This window comes from Salvelinus fontinalis, chromosome 28 (assembly GCF_029448725.1).
Source record: "Salvelinus fontinalis isolate EN_2023a chromosome 28, ASM2944872v1, whole genome shotgun sequence".
Taxonomy (NCBI): Eukaryota; Metazoa; Chordata; class Actinopteri; order Salmoniformes; family Salmonidae; genus Salvelinus; species Salvelinus fontinalis.
In genome coordinates, this window is record NC_074692.1 from 25052195 (window position 1) to 25073809 (window position 21615).

A 21615-nucleotide genomic window follows, 5' to 3' on the forward strand; every position below is an offset into this window, starting at 1 on the left:
CATAGTTCCCTGTGAAGACAAGAACATGACGAGTTTGTGATGAGCATATCCCACATTTCTACACTAGTGATGGGTCGTTACCAAGACGAGAACAAGACATGAACATAAGCATGATCTGTGTTTAGTGTGAGACCCCCACAGTGACATAATGCCTGCATTCATCAGCTTATCTGGAAAGTCTGTCTAGTGATTAGTATGGTGTAACACAATGTACACACACACACACACGTTTTAATACTGTATGGTAGAACCCAACACACACACACACACTAATGTTCTCGTCACTGCAGGCTTTGCAAATGTGCTAAGTAAGGGTTATTTTTACGCTAGAGACAAATTAACAGCGAGCTGGCCCTGCAAATCCAGCTTTGTCAGAGAAGTGTTACACAAGAGCCGTGAGAAGTCAACACCATAGCATCGATAGGATCTAACAAGTCAACATAGGATTTCTGGCTTCAGTGCATTGAGAAGCCAGGATATAAACTCAGGTTGGTATCAACTCTGGTTCTAGTCTGTCAGAGGAAGATCTATGAAAAACAACAAGGGGAATGAAGGGAGACTTTTTCCGGTCAACATTGTCTTTAAAACCTTTATCAGTGCGAGTCGACAATAGTCCTTGTCAATCCCCTTGTTTTTGTGTTTCAAAACCCAGGAGATATATTTTCTACTAGGTCAGGGATGACCACTAGACCAATGCCATAACAGATTCATTTCATAAGGACCATGTCATCATCTCAATAATCATCACACGGTTTTACTTTATGTCCATCATCTGTCTCTACTTTCTCTATCTCCCTCTAATCTCTCTGTGCATCTCTCTCTTCTGTCTCTGTCACTCTTACTCAGACCTCTTTACCACCATAATCAATGTCCTCCCTAAGATTGTCTGTCTGTCCTCCTCTCTCCCCATCATCAGCACACAGCATTACAGTGTAATCTGTGTCCTTGGCTCAGAGGCTATACTTATCAATAGCCTTTTGGCTTTAGAATAATCCCACACAGTAGCTTTCCAGTTTCCAAGATGACCTACTGTGTTACGTAGAGAGTTCTAGAACATCCCTTCTGGTTCATTCAGAACACATAGCTCTAGAACTTTACTGCTGGTCCATTCAGAACTTTTGGTAACTGTTTAGGCATGCTGTAAATGTCTATGTAAAACTTATCCAACGGGCATTTGACCCTATAGATTGAATTATACATGTGCAATACAACTGGTTCAAATGGCAAATAACACTAATGACACACTTGATGCACCTGCATTAAATAATTACATGCATCTTGGTATTTCTATTTTCAAATGCCAGATAACAGTTACAGTATGCTACATCATCAACAACAGATTTAAATATCTTCAGAAATGATAGGATAATGACAGTAATGGAAATCCCCTGCAAACACTGAGCAAAAAGCAGTAGTTAGGGTTGAAACTCTTACCTGTAGAAGTTGGAGAAGAGCTGAAGAAAATCAGACAGGTCAGAGGATGTCCGTGTTCTCTTGGCTCTCTCCTGTGTGTGTGATGGTAGGTGACTCCTGTCACTGTCGGGTCTCTTCAACCTCCAGACGATTTCAGCCATGTAGAGGGTATCTATCTCTGACCTTCTCATTGGCTGAGCAGGATAAACAATGATGCTCCTCCCTGCTAACACTGTAGTGTTTCGGTAAGCCCCTGCCCCACCAACACTGTACAGACAGATATACCTGCACACTTCGATAACCTGTGTGTGTGTGTGTTCAGCTGCCAGTTACTGTAAACCTCAAAGCCCACCAAAACAACCAACAGAAATACTCCAGAGTTAGATCATACAGTTTTAAATGACATCATATGATGTTCAATTTTAAGATACAGTATATAAAATGGCATCAGTTCATATCTTTACATATTATACATGATTCAACAAGTATTATACAACCAGGAATACATGGTTTCTACCAAATGACCCAGAAAAGGATAGACCAAATCGGCTTCAAGATAACTCTTTATTAAATAATAATAATTCTTGTAAAAATACTACATTTCCAAATAGTGGCATGTCTTTGACTTTGAAAAGGGTGTCCTCAAAAAAAGGAGCGCTTAGTCAGAATGCAACATTACAACAGCTAAACAGCTATCATGAAATAAACGTGTCAGTCTTGAAAGAGCAATAGAAATTTAAATGACAAACATATATGCATGCACGCACACAAGCGCTCACAAACAATATACAGCAACCTTTTAAAAGCTGAGGGTAGATATACACTACCGGTCAAAAGTTTTAGAACACCTACTCATTCAAGGTTTTTTATTTATTTGTACTATTTTCTACATTGTAGAATAATAGTGAAGACATCAAAACTATGAAATACATATGGAATCATGTAGTAACCAAAAAAGTGTTAAGTCAAAATATATGTTATATTCAAGACTCTTCAAATAGCCACCCTTTGCCTTGATGGCAGCTTTACACACTCTTGGCACTCTCTCAACCAGCTTCATGAGGTAGTCACCTGGAATGCATTTCAATTAACAGGTGTGCCTTCTTAAAAGTTATTTTGTGGAATTTCTTTTCTTCTTATTGTGTTTGAGCCAATCAGTTGTGTTGTGACAAGGTAGGGGGGGTACACAGATGATAGCCCTATTTGGTAAAATACCAAATCCATATTATGGCAAGAACAGCTCAAATAACCAAAGAGAAACGACAGGCCATCATTACTTTAAGACATGAAGGTCAGTCAATACGGAAACTTTCAATAACTTTGAAAGTTTCTTCAAGTGCAGTCGCAAAAACCATCAAGCACTATGATGATACTGGCTCTCATGAGGACCACCACAGGACAGGAAGACTCAGAGTTACCTCTGCAGCAGAGGACAAGTTCATTAGTTACCAGCCTCAGAAATTGCAGCCCAAATAAATTCCTCACAGAGTTCAAGTAACAGACACATCTCAACATCAACTGTTCAGAGGGGACTGTGTGAATCAGGCCTTCATGGTCGAATTGCTGCAAAGAAACCACTACTAAAGGACACCAATAAGAAGAAGAGACTTGCTTGGGCCAAGAAACACGAGCAACGGACATTAGACCGGTGGAAATTTGTCCTTTGGTCTGGAGTCTAAATTGGAGATTTTTGGTTTCAACCGCCATGTCTTTGTAAGACGCGGTGTGGGTGAACGCATGATCTCGCACGTGTATTTCCCACAGTGAAGCATGGAGGAGGAGGTGTTATTGTGTGGGGGTGCTTTGATGGTGACACTGTCTGTGATTTATTTAGAATTCAAGGCACACTTAACCAGTATGGCTACAACAGCATTTTGGAGCGATAAGCCATCCTATCTGATTTGGGCTTAGTGGGAGTATAATATGTTTTTCAACAGAACAATGACCCAACACACCTCCAGGCTGTGTAAGGGCTATTTTACCAAGAAGGAGAGTGATGGAGTGCTGCATCAGATGACCTGGCCTCCACAATCCCCCGACCTCAACCAAATTGAGATGGTTTAGGATGAGTTGGGACCGCAGAGTGAATGAAAAGCAACCAACAAGTGCTCAGCATATGTGGGAACTCCTTCAAGACTGTTGGAAAAGCATTCCAGGTGAAGCTGGTTGAGAGAATACCAAGAGTGTGCACAGCTGTCATCAAGGCAAAGGGTGGCTATTTGAAGAATCTCAAATCTCAAATATATTTTGATTTGTTTAACACTTTTTTGGTTACTACATGATTCCATTTATTTACATGATTCCATGTGTTATTTCATAGTATTAATGTCTTCAATATTATTATACAATGTAGAAAATAGTAAAAAAATAAAGAAAAACCCTTTAATGAGTAGGTGTTCTAAAACGTTTGACCAGTAGTGTAGGTGTAACAGAATTAATGTACCATATCTCAAAGTCCTGTATGCAGTCATACACACACACAGATCAATATCTACAAGGCAACTAAGTACTGCTTTAGATATGCGTGCACACACACAACATTCCCTCGTTTGAGCTATTGTAGTTGATCCATCATCTACATAATTCATAATCTTAAGGAACTCTGGTCCTCTCTCTGTTTTGTGCTTCAGTCTCCAGGTGTTTGTAGACACACAGATCATATCACATCACGGGATTATAACCCTGGCAAGCAAGGCTAACATTATTAACGGACTTGCCAAGTTAAATAAAGGTTAAAATAATAGATGAAAAAACCCCAGTTCTGAGCGACAGCGTCGTTGCGTTTTGGTACACCAGAAGTACGTTCATTTCCAATGGAACGCAGCGTTTGCCTTGCAGCATTGTGTTGCAGAGGCAGTTTCTGTGTTCTGTGTGGTGCAGATGTTGGATAAATCCAACATATGCATCAAATTGTATGAGTAGACTTGACAGAAATAGTAGCAAAAGGTGAATGAACGTTTGTTGCACACATCTTGCACACATTGGATTACATAATGAAAAAAGTTTGACAGCAAAATTTCTCACGCAGCATTGATGCAATGACGCTGTCAGTCTGATCGAGGCATAACACACAGGTAACAGAAATGTTTACATGTTTTTGACATCCAATAGAACAGGTTAGGTGGTGGTTTCAGATTAACTGTGGACAATCATGAAGTTACATTACAGTTACAGACTCACTAGAGCTGATCATAAAGAGAGTCCTGCAACACACTGGGGACAGGCACGTTTCAACATCACATACTGTCACTGGACAGGAGTCATTCAACTCCCTCACTGACTGGCTGAGAAACTCATCTAGCGTGTGATGTCACTGAGTCTGAGGTATGTTCTGGTTTTGAGAGAGATGTAAAAGGTGAGACAAGTTTAGTTATCTGCAGGTGGCAAAATTGTTGAAAGGAAAATTAGAGGGAAAGAGAGCGAGAGATCGAGTGCTGTCTAGCTCAAAAGAACTAAGAAAGCTGGTTTTGTGCTTTAAATTCTTGTGCATCCGAGTGGTATGATGGGGCAGGCTCATGGGGCAGGCTCAATGCTCCATACAGGCCCCCATATGAAAAGTGCCAGCCTTCACCTTCCCCACAAACCATTATTATTGCTGACATGGTACAGTTATGCAGATAACACTACAGAGGGGCAGGTATGTTAGAAAGGGATTGGGATGGCAAAGAGGATACCCACTGGGCAAAAAACGATTGAATCAGTGTTGTTTCCATGTCATTTCAACCCCCCAAATCAACGGGATGACGTTGAATTACAGTGGAAAACCAACTGGATTTGCAAAAAGTAATCAATGTAAGAGCATTTAGTCTTTTTTTCAACCACCTATACATTTTTTTTGTTAATTTCAAGTTGAATTGACGTTAGTTGACAACTCAGTCAGATGTAATTCAAAACTAGAAGTTGAACAGACTTCTGTGTTCAGTGGGCATGTACTGTCTGTAAATGGTATGGACAAAAACAGCAGGAATCAGGAAAGAGGGTGGCATGCTTCACAATGTGTACACTGTCCCTACGGAGGTCTTGAAAGATAATAAGGCGAGGTTGGAATGGGTGCCTCTCCTCTGGGTGGTTCTTGGTCACTCCTGTTTTGTGCTTGGGACGGAGTCAGGGGAAGGGAGGGGTAGCTGAACAGGTCTGGGAGATCTTGGGAAGGTTTTGTGAAGATGTGGTTGACCCTCCCTAAACCAGGTCACATACAGGTGGTCCCCTCAGGAAGACAATGCAACTGCTTCTCTATGATACACCGCAGATATGCATACCTATACACAGAGAGAGAGAGAGACATAGAGAGAGATAGATAGATAGAGAGAGAGAGGGGGAGAGAATGAGACACTAACACACAGTACATTGGGGAGACACCATAGACACAGCTATGGGGAGAGGTAGATGTTGCTACTGCAGAGACTTTGCCAATACTGCACCTGCTCCTGAGTTTCTGCACCTCCCGGTCCTCTTCCTCCATCAGCTTGGTGATGAAACTCTGCAGCACCGGCATCTCAAACTTAATATACTGTGCCACCTGGTGGGGAGGAGGGAGAAATACAGTTACAAACACAGACCTGACCAGGACCCAGACCCTCCACTATTATGAAATCACAATACTGTAGTAGTAATAATAATAATAACAACAACATAAAGGAGGCCATAAATAGTCATAACAGCTTATGTCAGTTTTTGGCCATTGACTACACTGTCAAGCCAGTGTCAAGCCATTGTTGAGGAAAGCTAATTGGCTTGGCTGGCAGCCCCCCAAGCAGCTTAACTTAAGTAAATGATGGTTTTGCTAGTCTAGTGCATAAATAGCCCACTGCAAGTTCTATTGAACTGAGCCCTTTTGTAATCGAAAGGAGGACGGACAGAACATTCCATTCAGAGGATGTGATTTAGTTTAGGGGCACTGAGAAGTAGTGAATGATTTATCAGTTGTATAGTGGGTGGGGAGTAATTTGGCAGTTACACATCAGCAGTCTTACGTCATAGGTGACTTCCTCTCCCAGGTCCTGCTCCATCAGGAAGATTCTGCTAACCTGTTCACATGGACCCTGAAGCACACGCAGCACCAGGGGGTAGTCACTGCGCTTCAGCTTCACACGCTCTGAAAGAAAAAACATTGTCAGACCTTTACTGCATTACAACGGATGTACTTAAGTTATGTTAGAAGATTGCCATGTTTTGCCACAGAGCTGCAGCACTCTTGCGCACACGGACACACACACGGACACACACACACACACACACACACACGTCTAGGATAAACACAAACGGATTACATGGACACTGTGAAACAGAGAAAGTGCTTCAGCTTTAAACTCTGTGACAGACACGCAACCACACAACAACACACAAACTCACTCACCCCCGCTTGTGTGTACAAGATACAGCGCAAAGTCATCTGGGCTGTTCTCAATCTTAAACTTGTTAAGTAGCACTCGCAGCACCTGAGGCGTGGTCATACAACTGTTGATCCGCACGTTAGTCACTGAACCATACGCTGGAGTAAAGACTGCAGTCTGAAGGGGCGATGGGGGCCGCAAAATGATGAGAGGGTGAGAGGATTGAGTGAGAGAGAGAGACAGGATTAGTTTATTTGTGGTAGTATGTTGTCATTGGTTGCAGTATTATAGTGTGTGTGTGTACCTTGTGATTGTAGAAGTGTCCGTTGATGGAGAAGCGGTGTCGTCGTAACCTTCTCTGGTCGCTAGGCGACCGGCGCTGGCCCCGTCTCAGAACCCCTGCATCGCTCTTCGTCCTCAGCAGCTGGGCGGAGCTCTCATATTCCTCTGTCCAATCAGAGCACAGATATAGGAGAAAGGGGAGGAGTCAGACAATCAAGCTCCTATGAACGTCACAAAATGTTCTAAAAATGTATTGTTGAACAGACATGGCTATCTGATGTTGGATAAATAATTGGGTTTTCCATAATAACAAGCTGAAGGTTTTCAGACTACTCGTCTATAAAACCCACCTTCTTCCTCATCCTCCTTCACAATGCTGTCCTCTGATTGGCTTTCGTGCTCTGTCACTTCTATGGTGGGCGGGATCTGCTGGGTACCTTCGTTGCTACTGACATAAGGCAAACATGAATATTCCCATATTTAATTAGCTGACCTTATTTATGACGCATTATCTTCTCATTTATGACACATTATCTTCAAAGTTATACTACATCAGTGTGTAAATGACACAGGCAGAGGAACAGTAAAATATGGTTTCTATGTAATCTGATTGGAGAATATAATGTATGTTCAGAGTAAACTAAAAACCCAGAATATAGGTCATAATAAAGATATAACAGTATGGCCACAGGACAAACATTCACCAAACCAAACTCTGTAAAATGTCAACCACATGCCCACTGCCACACTATCCTGGTCAGACAAAATAAAATAAATATGCTTGACCGTTGATGAGTATGACATTTTAGGATAATCATTAGGCTATAGCAATACATCATTATCAGTAAATAAATTATTTTTGCACTTCCCTCCCCCCTTTGCCCTCAGAACAGCCTCAATTTGTCAGGGCATGGGCTCTACAAGGTGCCAAAAGCGTTCCACGTGGATTCTGACCCATGTTGACTCCAATGCTTCCCACAGTTGTGTCAAGTTGGCTGGATGTCCTTTGGATGGTGGACCATTATTGATACACATGGGAAACAGTTGAGCATTAAAAGCAGCGTTGCAGTTCTTGACACAAACCGGTGCGCCTGGCACCTACTACCATACCCTGTTCAAAGGCACTTAAATCACAAACACAATCCATGTTTTAATTGTCTCGAGGCATAAAAATCCTTCTTTAACCTGTCCCCCCCCCCTTCATCTACACTGAAGTGACTTCAATAAAGGATTATAGATTTCACCTGGTCAGTCCATGCCATGGAAAGAGCAGGTGTTCTTAATGTTTTGTATACTCAGTGTATACTTTCATACATACTGTACATAGTACATGTTTCTATATGTTGCCTTCTCTGTGTTGTTGGTATGGTAACCAGAGCTCACTCCCTACCTCTGATTATCCAGGGCACAGCCGGAGTGCCAGGAGGTAGAGGAGGGAGGAGGTCTGATTCGCTCGTGATCGTCCTGCATCTGCAATCTAATAGGTCGACGCAGGCCCCAGGAGATATTCAGCAAACCCTCCACGATCAGCTCCCCTTCCTCCTGTAAAGACAGAGTTACCATGATCAATAAACACACACAAAAACACTGACAGTTATTACCCTTTCGGGGCAGGGTAAATGATTGAATTATTGAGTCAGTGAGGGGTAAATTGAACAGCAAAGGCTTAAAAGAGACAGAAAAATAGACAGAGTGGAGGAAAAGAAAAAGCATACATGCAATAAAGAGGTGAAATAGGAGGGTGCAGCTATTACACCAATTATGACAGTGATTAGCAACAATGGAAAGACTCTCGCTCTTAATCTCATTCACACGTATATAAACGATCGCGCCACAGGGAAGGGCTGCCGTCTTATCGGCTCTTAACCAACCATGCTATTTTGTTTGTTTTTTCGCATTGTTCGTAACTTGTTTTGTACATAATGTTGCTGCTACTGTCTATTATGACCGAAAAGAGCTTCTGGACATCAGAACTGCGATTGCTCACCTCAAACTGGACGAAGAGTTCTTCTTCAATGAGTCGGATGGGAGGGAAATACTACTACAGACACCCGACCAGGCCTAGATCCCCGTGAATCGCTGGAGAAGGAAACTGAGATTTTGTGGAAAAAGATCCGGGTGCCTTGTGAGGATCAGGTGACGAGTGGCTAATCTACCCTTGCCTTCCGACCTGCAAGCTAATGTTCATCGCTGGAAAATAAATGGGACGAGCTGAAAGCACGTATATCCTACCAATGGGACATTAAAAACTGTAATATCTTATATTTCACCGAGTCGTGGCTGAACGACGTCATTAAGAACATTCAGCTGGCGGGTTATACACTCCATTTGGAGGACAGAACAGCAGCCTCCGGTAAGACACAGGACGGGGGCCTATGCATATATGTGAACAACAGCTGGTGCACGATATCTAAGGAAGTCTCAAGGTTTTGCTCGCCTGAGGTAGAGTATCTCATGATAAGCTGTAGACCACACTATCTACCTAGAGAGTTTTCATCTGTATTTTTCGTAGCTGTCTACATACCACCACAGACCGATGCAGGCACTATCCAGAGGTGGCGCTCCTAGTGGCCAAGGACTTTAATTAATGCAAGGAAATTTAAATCAGTTTTACCTCATTTCTGTCAGCATGTTAAATGTGCAACCAAAGGAAAGAAAATTCAAGACAACCTTTACTCCACACACAGAGGCACGTACAAAGCTGTCCCTCACCCTCCAATTGGCAAATCTGACCCTAATTCAATCCTCCTGATTCCTGCTTACAAGCTAAAACTAAAGCAGGAAGCACCAGTGACTCGGCCTATAAAAAAGTGGTCAGATGAAGCAGATGCTAAACTACAGGACTGCTTTGCTAGCACAGCCTGGAATATGTTCCGGGATTCTTCCGATGGCATTGAAGAGTACACCACATCAGTCGCTTTATCAATAAGTGTATCGAGGACGTCGTCCCCACAGTGACTGCACAAACATACCCCAACCAGAAGCCATGGATTACAAGCAACATTCGCACTGAGCTAAAGGGTAGAGCTGCTGTTTTCAAGGAGCAGGACTCTAGCCGGGAAGCTTATAAGAAAACTCGCTATGCCCTCCGGCGAACCATTAAACAGGCAAAGCGTCAATACAGGGCTAAGATCGAATCGTACTACACCGGCTCCGGCGCCCATCGGATGTGGCAGGGCTTGCAAACTATTACAGACTACAAAGGGAAGCACAGCCGAGAGCTGCCCAGTGACACAAGCCTACCAGACGAGCTAAATAACGCCTATGCTCGCTTTGAGGCAAGTAACACTGAAACATGCATGAGAGCACCAGCTGTTCCGGACGACTGTGTGATCACGCTCTCCGCAGCCGATGTGAGTAAGACTTTCAAACAGGTCAACATTCACAACATTCACAGACAGATTACCAGGACGTGTACTCCGAGCATGCGCTGACCAACTGGCAAGTACCTTCACTGACATTTTCAACCTCTCCCTGTCTGAGTCTGTAATACCAACATGTTTCAAGCAGACCACCATATTCTTTGTGCCCAAGAACACTAAGGTAACCTGCTTAAATGACTACCGACCCGTAGCACTCACGCCTGTAGCCATGAAATGCTTTGAAAGGCTGGTCATGGCTCACATCAACACCATCATCCCAAAAACCCTAGGCCCACTCCAATTTGCATACCGCACCAACAGATCCACAGATGATGCAATCTCTATTGCACTCCACACTGCCCTTTCACACCTGGACAAAAGGAACACCTACAGTTGAAGACGGAAGTTTACATACAGTTAGGTTGGAGTCATCAAAACTAGTTTTTCAATTACTCCACAAATTTCTTGTTAACAAACTATAGTTTTGGCAAGTCGGTTAGGACATCTACTTTGTGCATGACAAGTCATTTTTCCAACAATTGTTTACAGACAGATTATTTCACTTATAATTCACTGTGTCACAATTCCAGTGGGTCAGAACTTCCTGCCATCCAGGACCTCTATACCAGGCGGTGTCAGAGAAAGGCCCTAAAAATTGTCAAAGACTCCAGCCACCCTGGTCATAGACTGTTCTCTCTGCTACCGCACAACAAGTGGTACCGGAGCGCCAAGTCTAGGTCCAAGAGGCTCCTAAATAGCTTCTAACCCCAAGCCATAAGAATGCTGAACAGCTAATCAAATGGCTACCCAGATTATTTGTAGTGCCCCCCCCGGAACGCTGCTGCTACTCTCTGTTATTATCTATGTATAGTCACTTTAATGACTCTACCTACATGTACATATTCCCTCAATTTCCTCGACACCGGTGCACCCGCACATTGACATTGACTCTACCGGTACCCCCTGTATATAGCCTCGCTATTGTTATTTACTGTTGCTCTTTAATTATTTGTTATTCTTATCTCTTACTTAAAAGAAAAGTATTTTCTTAAAACTGCATTGTTGGTTAAGGGCTTATAAGTAAGCATTTCACAAGGTCTACACATGTTGTATTCGGCGCATGTGACAAATACAATTTGATTTAATTTACACCAACACACACGCACTACCGATACCTCTCTGTGTCTCAACTGCAGGTTCTGTCCATCATAATAGAGGTTGTAGGTTTTGAGGTGGGACAGGACTGTTGCCCTGAAGACAGAAAGACAACTTTAATGACAACAATCAATTAATTTACACACATTTTATTATGGCATACATCGGTGTGTATGTGTGTGTGTGCATCTGTGGCGTATGTGTGTGTGTGCATGCGTATGTGTGTGTGTGCATACATGTATGCCTTACTTGCTGATGAACTTTTTGTCTCCGATCTGAACCCCGTTCTGAACGTTATCCATTCTCAGTCAGCATGAGAGGAGCTGGAGAGAGAGAGACAGACAGACAGTGAGAGAGGGCTAGACAGAGACAAAGAGAGATCAGAAATCATATTCAGATGTTTTTATAGGAGGTTGATGAGTACCAGTCTAGGGATGAAGCAGAGAGAGGACATGGGAAAGGAAGGGAGAGAATAGGGGGGAGTGGAATTCAACATGAATGAGGATAGATATTGGAGAACAAGGATGCAATAGAGAGAGAGAGATTGACTGATGAGTCTCATGACACCTCATGATCAACCAGAGGCAGCAATTCACCCGAGCATCACCATGGAGACACACCACATTGCCACAGAGACAGGAGGTGGGTGGGGAGGAAGAGTAGGAATATGATTGAAGGAATAATAAAACATTCAAAAATGATTGGAATAGAATAAATATATACCTCAGACAGACAGGCAGGTAGGGAAATACAACAATCACTGATTTCATACATCTAGTCTGTCATCAAGTCACTCAACATTGTTAAAAGTGGAACTGACAGCATTTTAGAGATATTAAATATTGTTAAAATCCGTTCATATACACCCCCAGGAAGATTGACACTTTTTAAAACATTTTCTGACAAGCGAGCACTTAGATAATAACTTTCATAAATTATAAGAATGTTTGGGAATTATGTACAGTTGAAGTCATACGTTTACATACACTTAGGTTGGAGTCATTAAAACTCGTTTTACAACCACTCCACAAATTTCTTGTTAACAAACTATAGGTTTGGCAAGTCGGTGAGGACATATACTTTGTGCATGACACAAATAATTTTTCCAACAATTGTTTAAAGACAGATTATTTCACTTATAACTCACTGCATCACAATTCCAGTGTGTCAGAAGTTTACATACACTAAGTTGACTGTGCCTTTAAACAGCTTGGAATATTCCAGAAAACGATGTGATGGCTTTAGAAGCTTCTGATAGGCTAATAGACATCATTTGAGTCAATTAGAGGTGTTCCTATGGATGTATTTCAAGGCCTACCTTCAAACTCAGTGTTTCTTTGCTTGACATCATGGGAAAATCAAAAGAAATCAGCCAAGATCTCAGAAAAAAACCTCCACAAGTCTGTATCATCCTTGGGAGCAATTTCCAAACGCCTGAAGGTAACACGTTCATCTGTACAAACAATAGTACGCAAGTATAAAACCCATGGGACCACGCAGCCGTCATACCGCTCAGGAAGGAGACGCGTTCTGTCTCCTAGAGATGAACGTACTTTGGTGCGAAAAATGAAAATCATCCCAGAACAAACAGCAAAGGACCTTGTGAAGATGCTGGAGGAAACAGGTACAAAAGTATCTATATCCACAGTAAAACGAGTCCTATATCAACATAACCTGAAAGGCCGCTCAGCAAGGAAGAAGCCACTGCTCCAAAACCTCCATAAAAAAGCCAGACTACAGTTTACAACTGCACATGGGGACAAAGATCGTACTTTTTGGACAAATGTCCTCTGATCTGATGAAACAGAAATAGAACTGTTTGGCCATAATGACCATCGTTATCTTAGGAAGAAAAAGGGGGAGGCTTGCAAGCCGAAGCACACCATCCCAACCGTGAAGCATGGGGGTGGCAGCATCATGTTGTGGGGGTGCTTTGCTCCAACAGTGTGCAAAGCTGTCATCAAGGCAAAGGGTGGCTATTTGAAGAATCTCAAATCTCAAATATATTTTGATTTGTTTAACACTTTTTTGGTTACTACATGATTCCATGTGTTACTTCATAGTACTGATGTATTCACTATTATTCTACAATGTAGAAAATAGTTAAAATAAAGAAAAACCCTTGAATGAATAGTTCTAAAACTTTTTTTTTTACCCCCATTTTCTCCCCAATTTTGTGATATCCAATTGCTGGTAGTTATTGTCTTGTCTCATCGCTACAACTCCAGCACGGACTCGGGAGAGGCGAAGGTCGAGAGCCATGCGTCCTCCGAAACACAACCCAACTGCACTGTTTCTGAACACAGCGCACATCCAACCCGGAAGCCAGCCGCACCAATGTGTCGGAGGAAACACCGTACACCTGGTGACCGTGTCAGCGTGCACTGTGCCTGGCCCGCTACAGGAGTCGCTAGTGCGCGATGAGACAAGGATAACTAGCTAGCCAACTATGGGTAACTGTAGCTCGTTAGCTACCTGACAGGAGTGCTAGTTAGCTATGTTAGCTTGCTTGGCACATTAATAGCTTTAGGCTGATTGTTTTTAAGCTCAATTTCAAGATTTCCACCAAGGACGTTGCCTCTCTAATCATTACTCTCCCTCACTTCGTCAAGGGACATCTAAGGTACATTTGGATATGACGATGTAAAATGTCATTCAAGGGCTGAGGGTTTAGGGCCGAGGGCTGTCTACTTTGAATTTGGACTGCAGCCTCTGTCTCTGACTGACTGAAACAGGAACAGGAAGTGTGAGATGGAGCAAGACAGCTGTGCTAAACAATCTCTCTCTCTTCCTCTTTTCCTCCTCCTCTCTCCTTCCCCCATCTGTCTAAAACACACACCACACACAGAAAATCCCTAACACACATGGAAAGCTCTGTGGTGACCATCACACACACACACACACACACACACACACACACACACACACACACACACACACACACACACACACACACACACACACACACACACGTTGGACTTCTAATTTAACATGGCATGCTGCCAGCATACTCCGAGGTTTCCTTCCTGCCAGGCTGAAAGAGAGACAGAGAGAGAGAAAGAGAGTGTGTGTGAGTGAGTGAGTGAGAGGGGGCAGCAGAGAAGCTTGCGAAGGACAAGAACAGGTGCAAGGCACGCTGGAGTCACATGGGGCACCCTCCATACCAAATAATTTCAGTTGTATTAACAAACACATTCAACACCCTCTGACACGCAGGCACACACGTACACGCACACACAGTGTCTCATCCTTGTACTTCTCCTTGGCAGACCTCTGAAATCAAAACTTGCTGTTAATAACAGACACTCTAAACACACAATGTTATGCTATCCAGTACCCATTGTATATTTCCACTTGGCCACTTCCCCATCCATGCCGTGAAACATTACTGAAATATCTGCCAATAACAGATACATCCAACATAAACATTTGTGTGTGTGTGTGTGTATGTGTGCGTGTATGTAAAAAGCTGCTGTGTGGCTTACCGTACTGAGAGCTGTGTGACCCTGTCAGGCCAGGAAAGAGACAGAGAGATCTGCTACCAGCACTAGTAGCACAAACACACAATATGTTAGTCCTCAGGGTCCAGTTGACCTGAAGCTGGCTCGGCTTGAGTCGGTGAAGCTACTCTGTCCTTTCTGTGGAGTAGAGAGTGTTCAGCACTAAGCCTGTCCCTTCAGACTTCAGTGGCTGGTTATCCAGGGGAGTTACCCAAGGCCTCAGTCTAAGGCTTCTGTGTGTTTGTAGGGGAGAGGCGACGGAGAGAGCACCAGGGAGAGAAAGGGGCGGTCGAAGGGGCTGGTTTAAAGGAAGTGCTCCCCTTCCGCTAATCTCTTCCTCCTTTAGAGGCTCAGTCACAGCGGAAACTGATGCTGCCGCTCTGACATGAGACTTCCTCAATTCAAACTACAGACATGAAATATGATACCTCTCTCCCACATACACATGGACAAATACACCAACGCACACACACACACACACACACACACATACACAGCTTCTCTCTGAAAGGCTCACAAGTAGCCCCATATACAGACAGAGAGAACTATTGAAAGGTAAGAAGCAACAGACAAAACCCACACACACATTCTACCTCACGTGTCCAGCCAATGCCTCACGTAGAAACACATTCAATTATCGTGATCATATCAAAAATGTAAGACTAATCAACCAACACACCATGCAGCATTATCCATATTTCAGCACCTACACTACATGAGCAAATGTTTGTGGACACCTGCTCATCGAATATCTCATTCCAAAATCATGAGCATTAATATGGAGTTGGTCCCCCTTTTGCTGTTTTAACAGCCTCCACTTTCCACTAGATGTTGGAACATTGCTGCAGGGATATGCTTCCATTTACCCACAACAGCATTAGTGAGGTCGGGCACTGATGTTGGGCGATCAGGCTTGGCTCGCAGTCAGCGTTCCAATTCATCGCAAAGGTGTTCGATGAGGTTGAGGTCAGGGCTCTGTGCAGGCCAGTCGAGTTTCTCCACACCGATCTCGACAAACCATTTCTGTATGGACCTCGCTTTGTGCACAGGGGCATTGTAATGCTGAAACAGGAAAGGGCCTTCCCAAAACTGTTGCCATAAAGTTGGAAGCACAGAATTGTCTAGAATGTAATTGTATGCTGTAGTGTTAAGAATTCCCTTCACTGGAACTAAGGGGCCAAGCTCGAACCATGAAAAACAGCCCCAGACCATTATTCCTCCTACTAAACTTTAGAGTTGGCACTAGGCATTGGGGCAGGTAGTGTTCTCCTGGCATCCACCAAAACCAGATTCGTCCATCAGACTGCCAGATGGTGATGCGTGATTCATCACTCCAGAGAACACGTTTCCACTGCTCCAGAGTCCAATGGCGGAAAACTTTACACCACTCCAGCCGACGCTTGGCAATCTTAGGCTTGTGTGCGGCTGCTCGCCCATGGAAACCCATTTCATGAAGCTCCCGACGAACAGTTCTTGTGCTGACGTTGCTTCTAGAGGCAGATTGGAACTAGCCATGATTGGCTGAGATAATGGATGGTCTAGACATGCCGAGAGATGAGAGGATTGGTCTGCCATGTAGCACGCTTTTGTCTATAACACGAGCTGCTCAATATGTGTAGGGAATCCTTTCTAACGCAGCTTTTTGGAAAGATATCATGAAGAACTGCAAAAGTGTTGCTAATGCTCTCCACTTTCTGGAGGACCGAGTTTTGAAAACAGTGGAATGCCCGGTGGAAGCAGAGTATGATAGCTAACGAGATGGGAAAAAAATTCTGCGTTTGATTGCAAATATAAAACACCTGTCTCCGGATTATATCTTCAAACTAAAGGCAACCATAGCATCCGTGACAGAGGGAGAAGCGTTCATCCATGTATACGGGTAAGAGAGTCTAGCTAGCTACATTTTCAGATATTATGTTGAAAATTTTGTCAGAAAGTCATTTTCATTGTAAGTTAAGGCGTACTGTTAGCTAGCTAATGTTAGCTGGCTGTCTCGCTAGCTAACTTTACACGTGATCTGTGTAGTAATATTATTTGTATCTCAGAGTCATTTGCATTGCTAGTTATTGTCTAATATTAGCTAGCTAGCTAACATTGAACCTAGTTGGTTAGCTTTAGCTACCTGTAGATTCATGCAAGGAAGTAACGTTATGAGTTGGGATTATGGTTCATTGTTTAGCTAGCTAGCTATCTAGCTCCATGTCTAAACAAAAGACTATGCAAGCAACCATTTCACTGTACCGTTTACACCTTCTCTATCCTGTGCATGTGACAAATACATTGAGATTTATTTTATATATAGTGTGTGTTTACCAGAGTCGGTCAGGTGAAGAACATGACTTGCACCAAAGTCAAATTAGGATATAATGTTAGGTCACTGAGACAGTGTCCAAGTTCTAAAATTATCCAGTAGAATACCCTGCTTTTATTTTGTCACACTCAAAACCATAAGCTATTTTCTGTAATTAGCTCGACATTAACTTCTAAATTATGATCTTGTTGTGAGTTTATTTTCCTGTAATAATGAATAGAAATTAGCTCGTTAAGACGTTGTCAGCTATATGATATGGTCTTTATTTGAACTGGCTAACTTAATATTAGCTAGCCAGCTAACAAGCGAGAATCAAACCAAAACACTGTTTAGAAAGTTGGTTTTAGTTGCCTGGTTTGCTAGATTGACATAAACTAAATTCTATTTTAAACAGATGGGTTTATTAGTGTTAAAATACACCAGTTATACTATTTTGAACCAGCAGGCTGCTGATGTCATGCAGCCTGTCGTTTTGATGTCGGATGACAATAGAATGTTCATGATGTCACTGTGGCAACTGTATTGGCTTATTGGCTTATTCATCCCCCTCCTCTCCCCTGTAACTATTCCCCAGGTCGTTGCTGCAAATGAGAACGTGTTCTCAGTCAACTTACCTGGTAAAATAACGGTAAAATAAAATAAAAATAAAAAAATAAAATAAAATACATACATGTGGATAGAAGTAGTATAAACCAGCCTTTAGTCTTGAAATCTTTGGTTGTTTAGTACACTACCGTAATCACTCTGTTTAGCACATGGCCTCATTGAATCCTTAAAGCGATGGGTGGGACTAAGGCTTAAGAGGGTGTGAACAATGCTGAATGGGTGTAGACAAAGAAGAGCTCTCCAGTAAGTGTATCAAAATATTCAAGGTCCATTTTCTCAAAAGTGGGGTTACAAGTTTATCAACTTTCAAAGCAGAATTACTTTCCCGTTGTTCCTCAACTGTAGTGTATGATTTACCATTTACTAGCTCTGAGTCTACTTAAATCCAACGTAAAAATCACCATTTGAAATTTTGCTACATAAGACCGAATCGAGGTGGTTGGTCACATACAGTGCATATTAGGCCATGTTAGGCCATTAGGCCTACACACACACACCACAATAGGAGACATTAGCCTTAATACCCAGAGCGGGGATGGGCGGCTCAGTCCTTGAGCGCCGAATTGTGCTGGGCCAAGCCAATGGTCCCAGTGATGACAGATTACTGGTATGTCGTTTAAGTCTGGGCTGTGGCCCAAGAAACCGCTAGAAGCTTTGATGGGTCAGGGCACGAACATGTGGGAACCCCTGGTCTAGCCTGGCAGTTCCACATGAATTATGATGTAATCTTGGAAACCCAGAACTAAAATCTTGCGTAACAGCATCACCTACTTTATGTTACTGTCAACGAGAGATTAATAATGATGTGGCTACACTCTACTTCTGATATGTCTTAATTGAGTGTCTGCTGCCTGCAAAAAAACACATCATGCCTGTTGTTTTGGGGGGGGAAACGACTGGCCGTATCTAAAAAAAGACAAATTTACCCAGGCTGGCTCGGGTCGCGGCTCTGTGTTCTGTCACTGTGTTTTGTTCTGCATTCCAGCTTGGATGATGGATTTGGGGAGAATGAGCCCTGTTCTGTTCTAGACGGGGGTCCAAAAATAGCCTCCAGCCTTCCCCTCCCTCTGCATTCCCTTGAATCCTCTACTGCCTCATATACAACCCCAGCAGCCAAGCCAGTCTCGTTCCCTCCCTACGCCTCCACCCCTCAACCCCAGCAGCCAAGCCAGTCTCGTTCCCTCCCTACGCCTCCACCCCTCAACCCCAGCAGCCAAGCCAGTCTCGTTCCCTCCCTACGCCTCCACCCCTCAACCCCAGCAGCCAAGCCAGTCTCGTTCCCTCCCTACGCCTCCACCCCTCAACCCCAGCAGCCAAGCCAGTCTCGTTCCTTCCCTACGCCTCCACACCTCAACCCCAGCAGCCAAGCCAGTCTCGTTCCCTCCCTACGCCTCCACCCCTCAACCCCAGCAGCCAAGCCAGTCTCGTTCCCTCCCTACGCCTCCACCCCTCAACCCCAGCAGCCAAGCCAGTCTCGTTCCCTCCCTACGCCTCCACCCCTCAACCCCAGCAGCCAAGCCAGTCTCGTTCCTTCCCTACGCCTCCACACCTCAACCCCAGCAGCCAAGCCAGTCTCGTTCCCTCCCTACGCCTCCACCCCAGCAGCCAAGCCAGTCTCGTTCCTTCCCTACGCCTCCACACCTCAACCCCAGCAGCCAAGCCAGTCTCGTTCCCTCCCTACGCTTCCACCCCTCCACCCCAGCAGCCAAGCCAGTTTTCCCTACGCCTCTACCAGAGATGACCTAGTCTAAGCATAGCACTCGCTCTTCTTCCCACACAACTCTATTCAATAAGCTTAATAGCCATGGAAAAGAGGTGCAAATATTGGCAAAGCAGAACAGTTTTAGTTCACTAATACCAGATGTCTTTCTACCCCCCCCCCCCTCCGTCACTCTCTTTCTACAGTGCTAGACTTATTAACTCCTGGTCTATTGCTTTCTTCCTGTAACATATCTATTCACATTAATGTTGTAATTTCAATTTGTTTTCCTCTTAATCTAACTTGTTTTCCTCCATCCCTTTCACTACCTCTCTGTCTCATCTTCATGGACTGGCACCCATCCACCTCTATTAAAACTCCTGACCAGGATTTCTGGACTTCTCTCTCCCTCTCTCATTCACAAACACACACATTTTTTGATCTCTTGCTCTGTGCCCCTGTCCTTGGTGAACTGCTTTATCTTGTGGGATGAATGCAGGTCCAAACGTCCACTTCCCTCCTCCTCCCTCCTCCCTCTCAACCCCAACTTTGCCTCAGCACTATTGTTCACATTGTCATAGCAACCCTAAAAACATCTGAGGTTTAACAACCAAATCTATTACAGAGTGCCAAATATTGTGTGTGTGTATCCCTGCCCCTTCAATCTGTCTCACCATTGTGGTGAAATTAGATTTTACATGACCTTATGAAGCATTATATCCTATTAATTATGAGCCATTAAGGTACAGGCCAATACATTATTAATTCCCTCACAACTTTGTGTGAAAAATATGACCACATGCTTGAACATCCACAATCTGAGAGGGTAAATCTCTGGGCACTCCCACAGTAGTGTGTGTGTTGAGAGGAATCTTAAATATCTGATATTTATGTAATCTATCCAGATTCCAGACTGACAGAGAATATTTTATAGACTAGACTGTATAGGAAGAGGCCCGAGATGGCTTTCTAACGGTTAACATAATAAAACCCTGAAAAACGGTTATAACAGTTTTATTTGGTACTGTGTGTGGAGGGTGAATAGTGTTGCACTATCAATGGGATAACATGTTTTCACTATAGCCTCTGACTATCAATTATACCAGATTACTTCGAAAAGGTCTGTTTCGTTGGATCTTGACTAGTAACGCACACGTTCTTGATCGTGCTCTAAAGTGCTCTAAAACTATAGCTGGCGACATTGTTATTTGTATATGCATAGAAATGGGCTACAAAGTGCTTGCCTTGAGTTTATCGATCACTACACAGGCATGGCAGACTCATATCGTTTTACATATATCCTACTTACGGACGGAGCTGCTAGACAGTCTGATGATTTCCCGAACCTCTTCAGGCTTTATGTATTGTTAACGAACGATAAACTGGGGTTGGTTCTTCTCTGCCACGTTGGGGGCTCGGGCGGGATATAGTCGTTAACCGTGCGTCACCCAGTCTGCTCGGTTCGCCTATCCGCGCATCGGAAACAATCGGCGCATTCAAGCACTGGATTTGCGTGCGTGCGTGCGTGGCGTGCGCGCGACGAGAGGAGATCCCCATCTGTTGTAGCGGACCTCTGGCATTGAACCCGGTAACCAATCAGTGCGCGACCTGCCGCCCCTTTGTTCGCTCTGACTGCTTGCTCTCGGAATAGGTGAATAGAATAGGAGGGGGAATCCCGAAAACAATGCACCCCCCCAAAAAACACATGCATAATAGATAACTAACCCTATGCGCATATTCAAGGAAAAACGAACTGAATAGGTCAAGTTATCCCTAAATAAATGTTAATGTGCTATGACTGATGTGTCATATGGGGTTGTATGGTAATCACTTATTTCTCAACATAGTTTGACAATTTTATATTTTTAAAGTAGGAGACATTAGTGGTGCTCTCCTCTGTCCCACTAATCTCTTCGGTATCATCTGCTCTCTTTGCGCTCTTCAGCTCCAGGGC

General features: G+C 43.6%; 1 protein-coding gene across 3 annotated transcripts; it reads right to left on the bottom strand.

Moving 5' to 3' along the window:
- Window positions 1-1963: 1963 nt before the first annotated feature.
- On the bottom strand, window positions 1964-21233 carry LOC129826500 (ras association domain-containing protein 2-like). Of its 3 annotated transcripts, none has more exons than XM_055887297.1 (10): window positions 20971-21233; window positions 11795-11868; window positions 11566-11641; window positions 8419-8570; window positions 7379-7476; window positions 7051-7193; window positions 6770-6923; window positions 6387-6508; window positions 5835-5932; window positions 1964-5672 (listed from the first exon to the last, which is right to left on the bottom strand). In XM_055887297.1, the coding sequence occupies exons 2-10, from the start codon at window positions 11845-11847 to the stop codon at window positions 5603-5605; spliced, it is 966 nt and encodes a 321-aa protein (XP_055743272.1). In that variant the 5' UTR covers window positions 11848-11868; window positions 20971-21233; the 3' UTR covers window positions 1964-5602. The 3 variants fall into 3 exon arrangements, with proteins under 3 accessions (XP_055743272.1, XP_055743273.1, XP_055743270.1); XM_055887298.1 differs by lacking the exon at window positions 20971-21233 and adding an exon at window positions 15031-18715 and having other exon boundaries at window positions 7379-7473; XM_055887295.1 differs by lacking the exon at window positions 20971-21233 and adding an exon at window positions 15031-18713.
- Window positions 21234-21615: the final 382 nt, after the last annotated feature.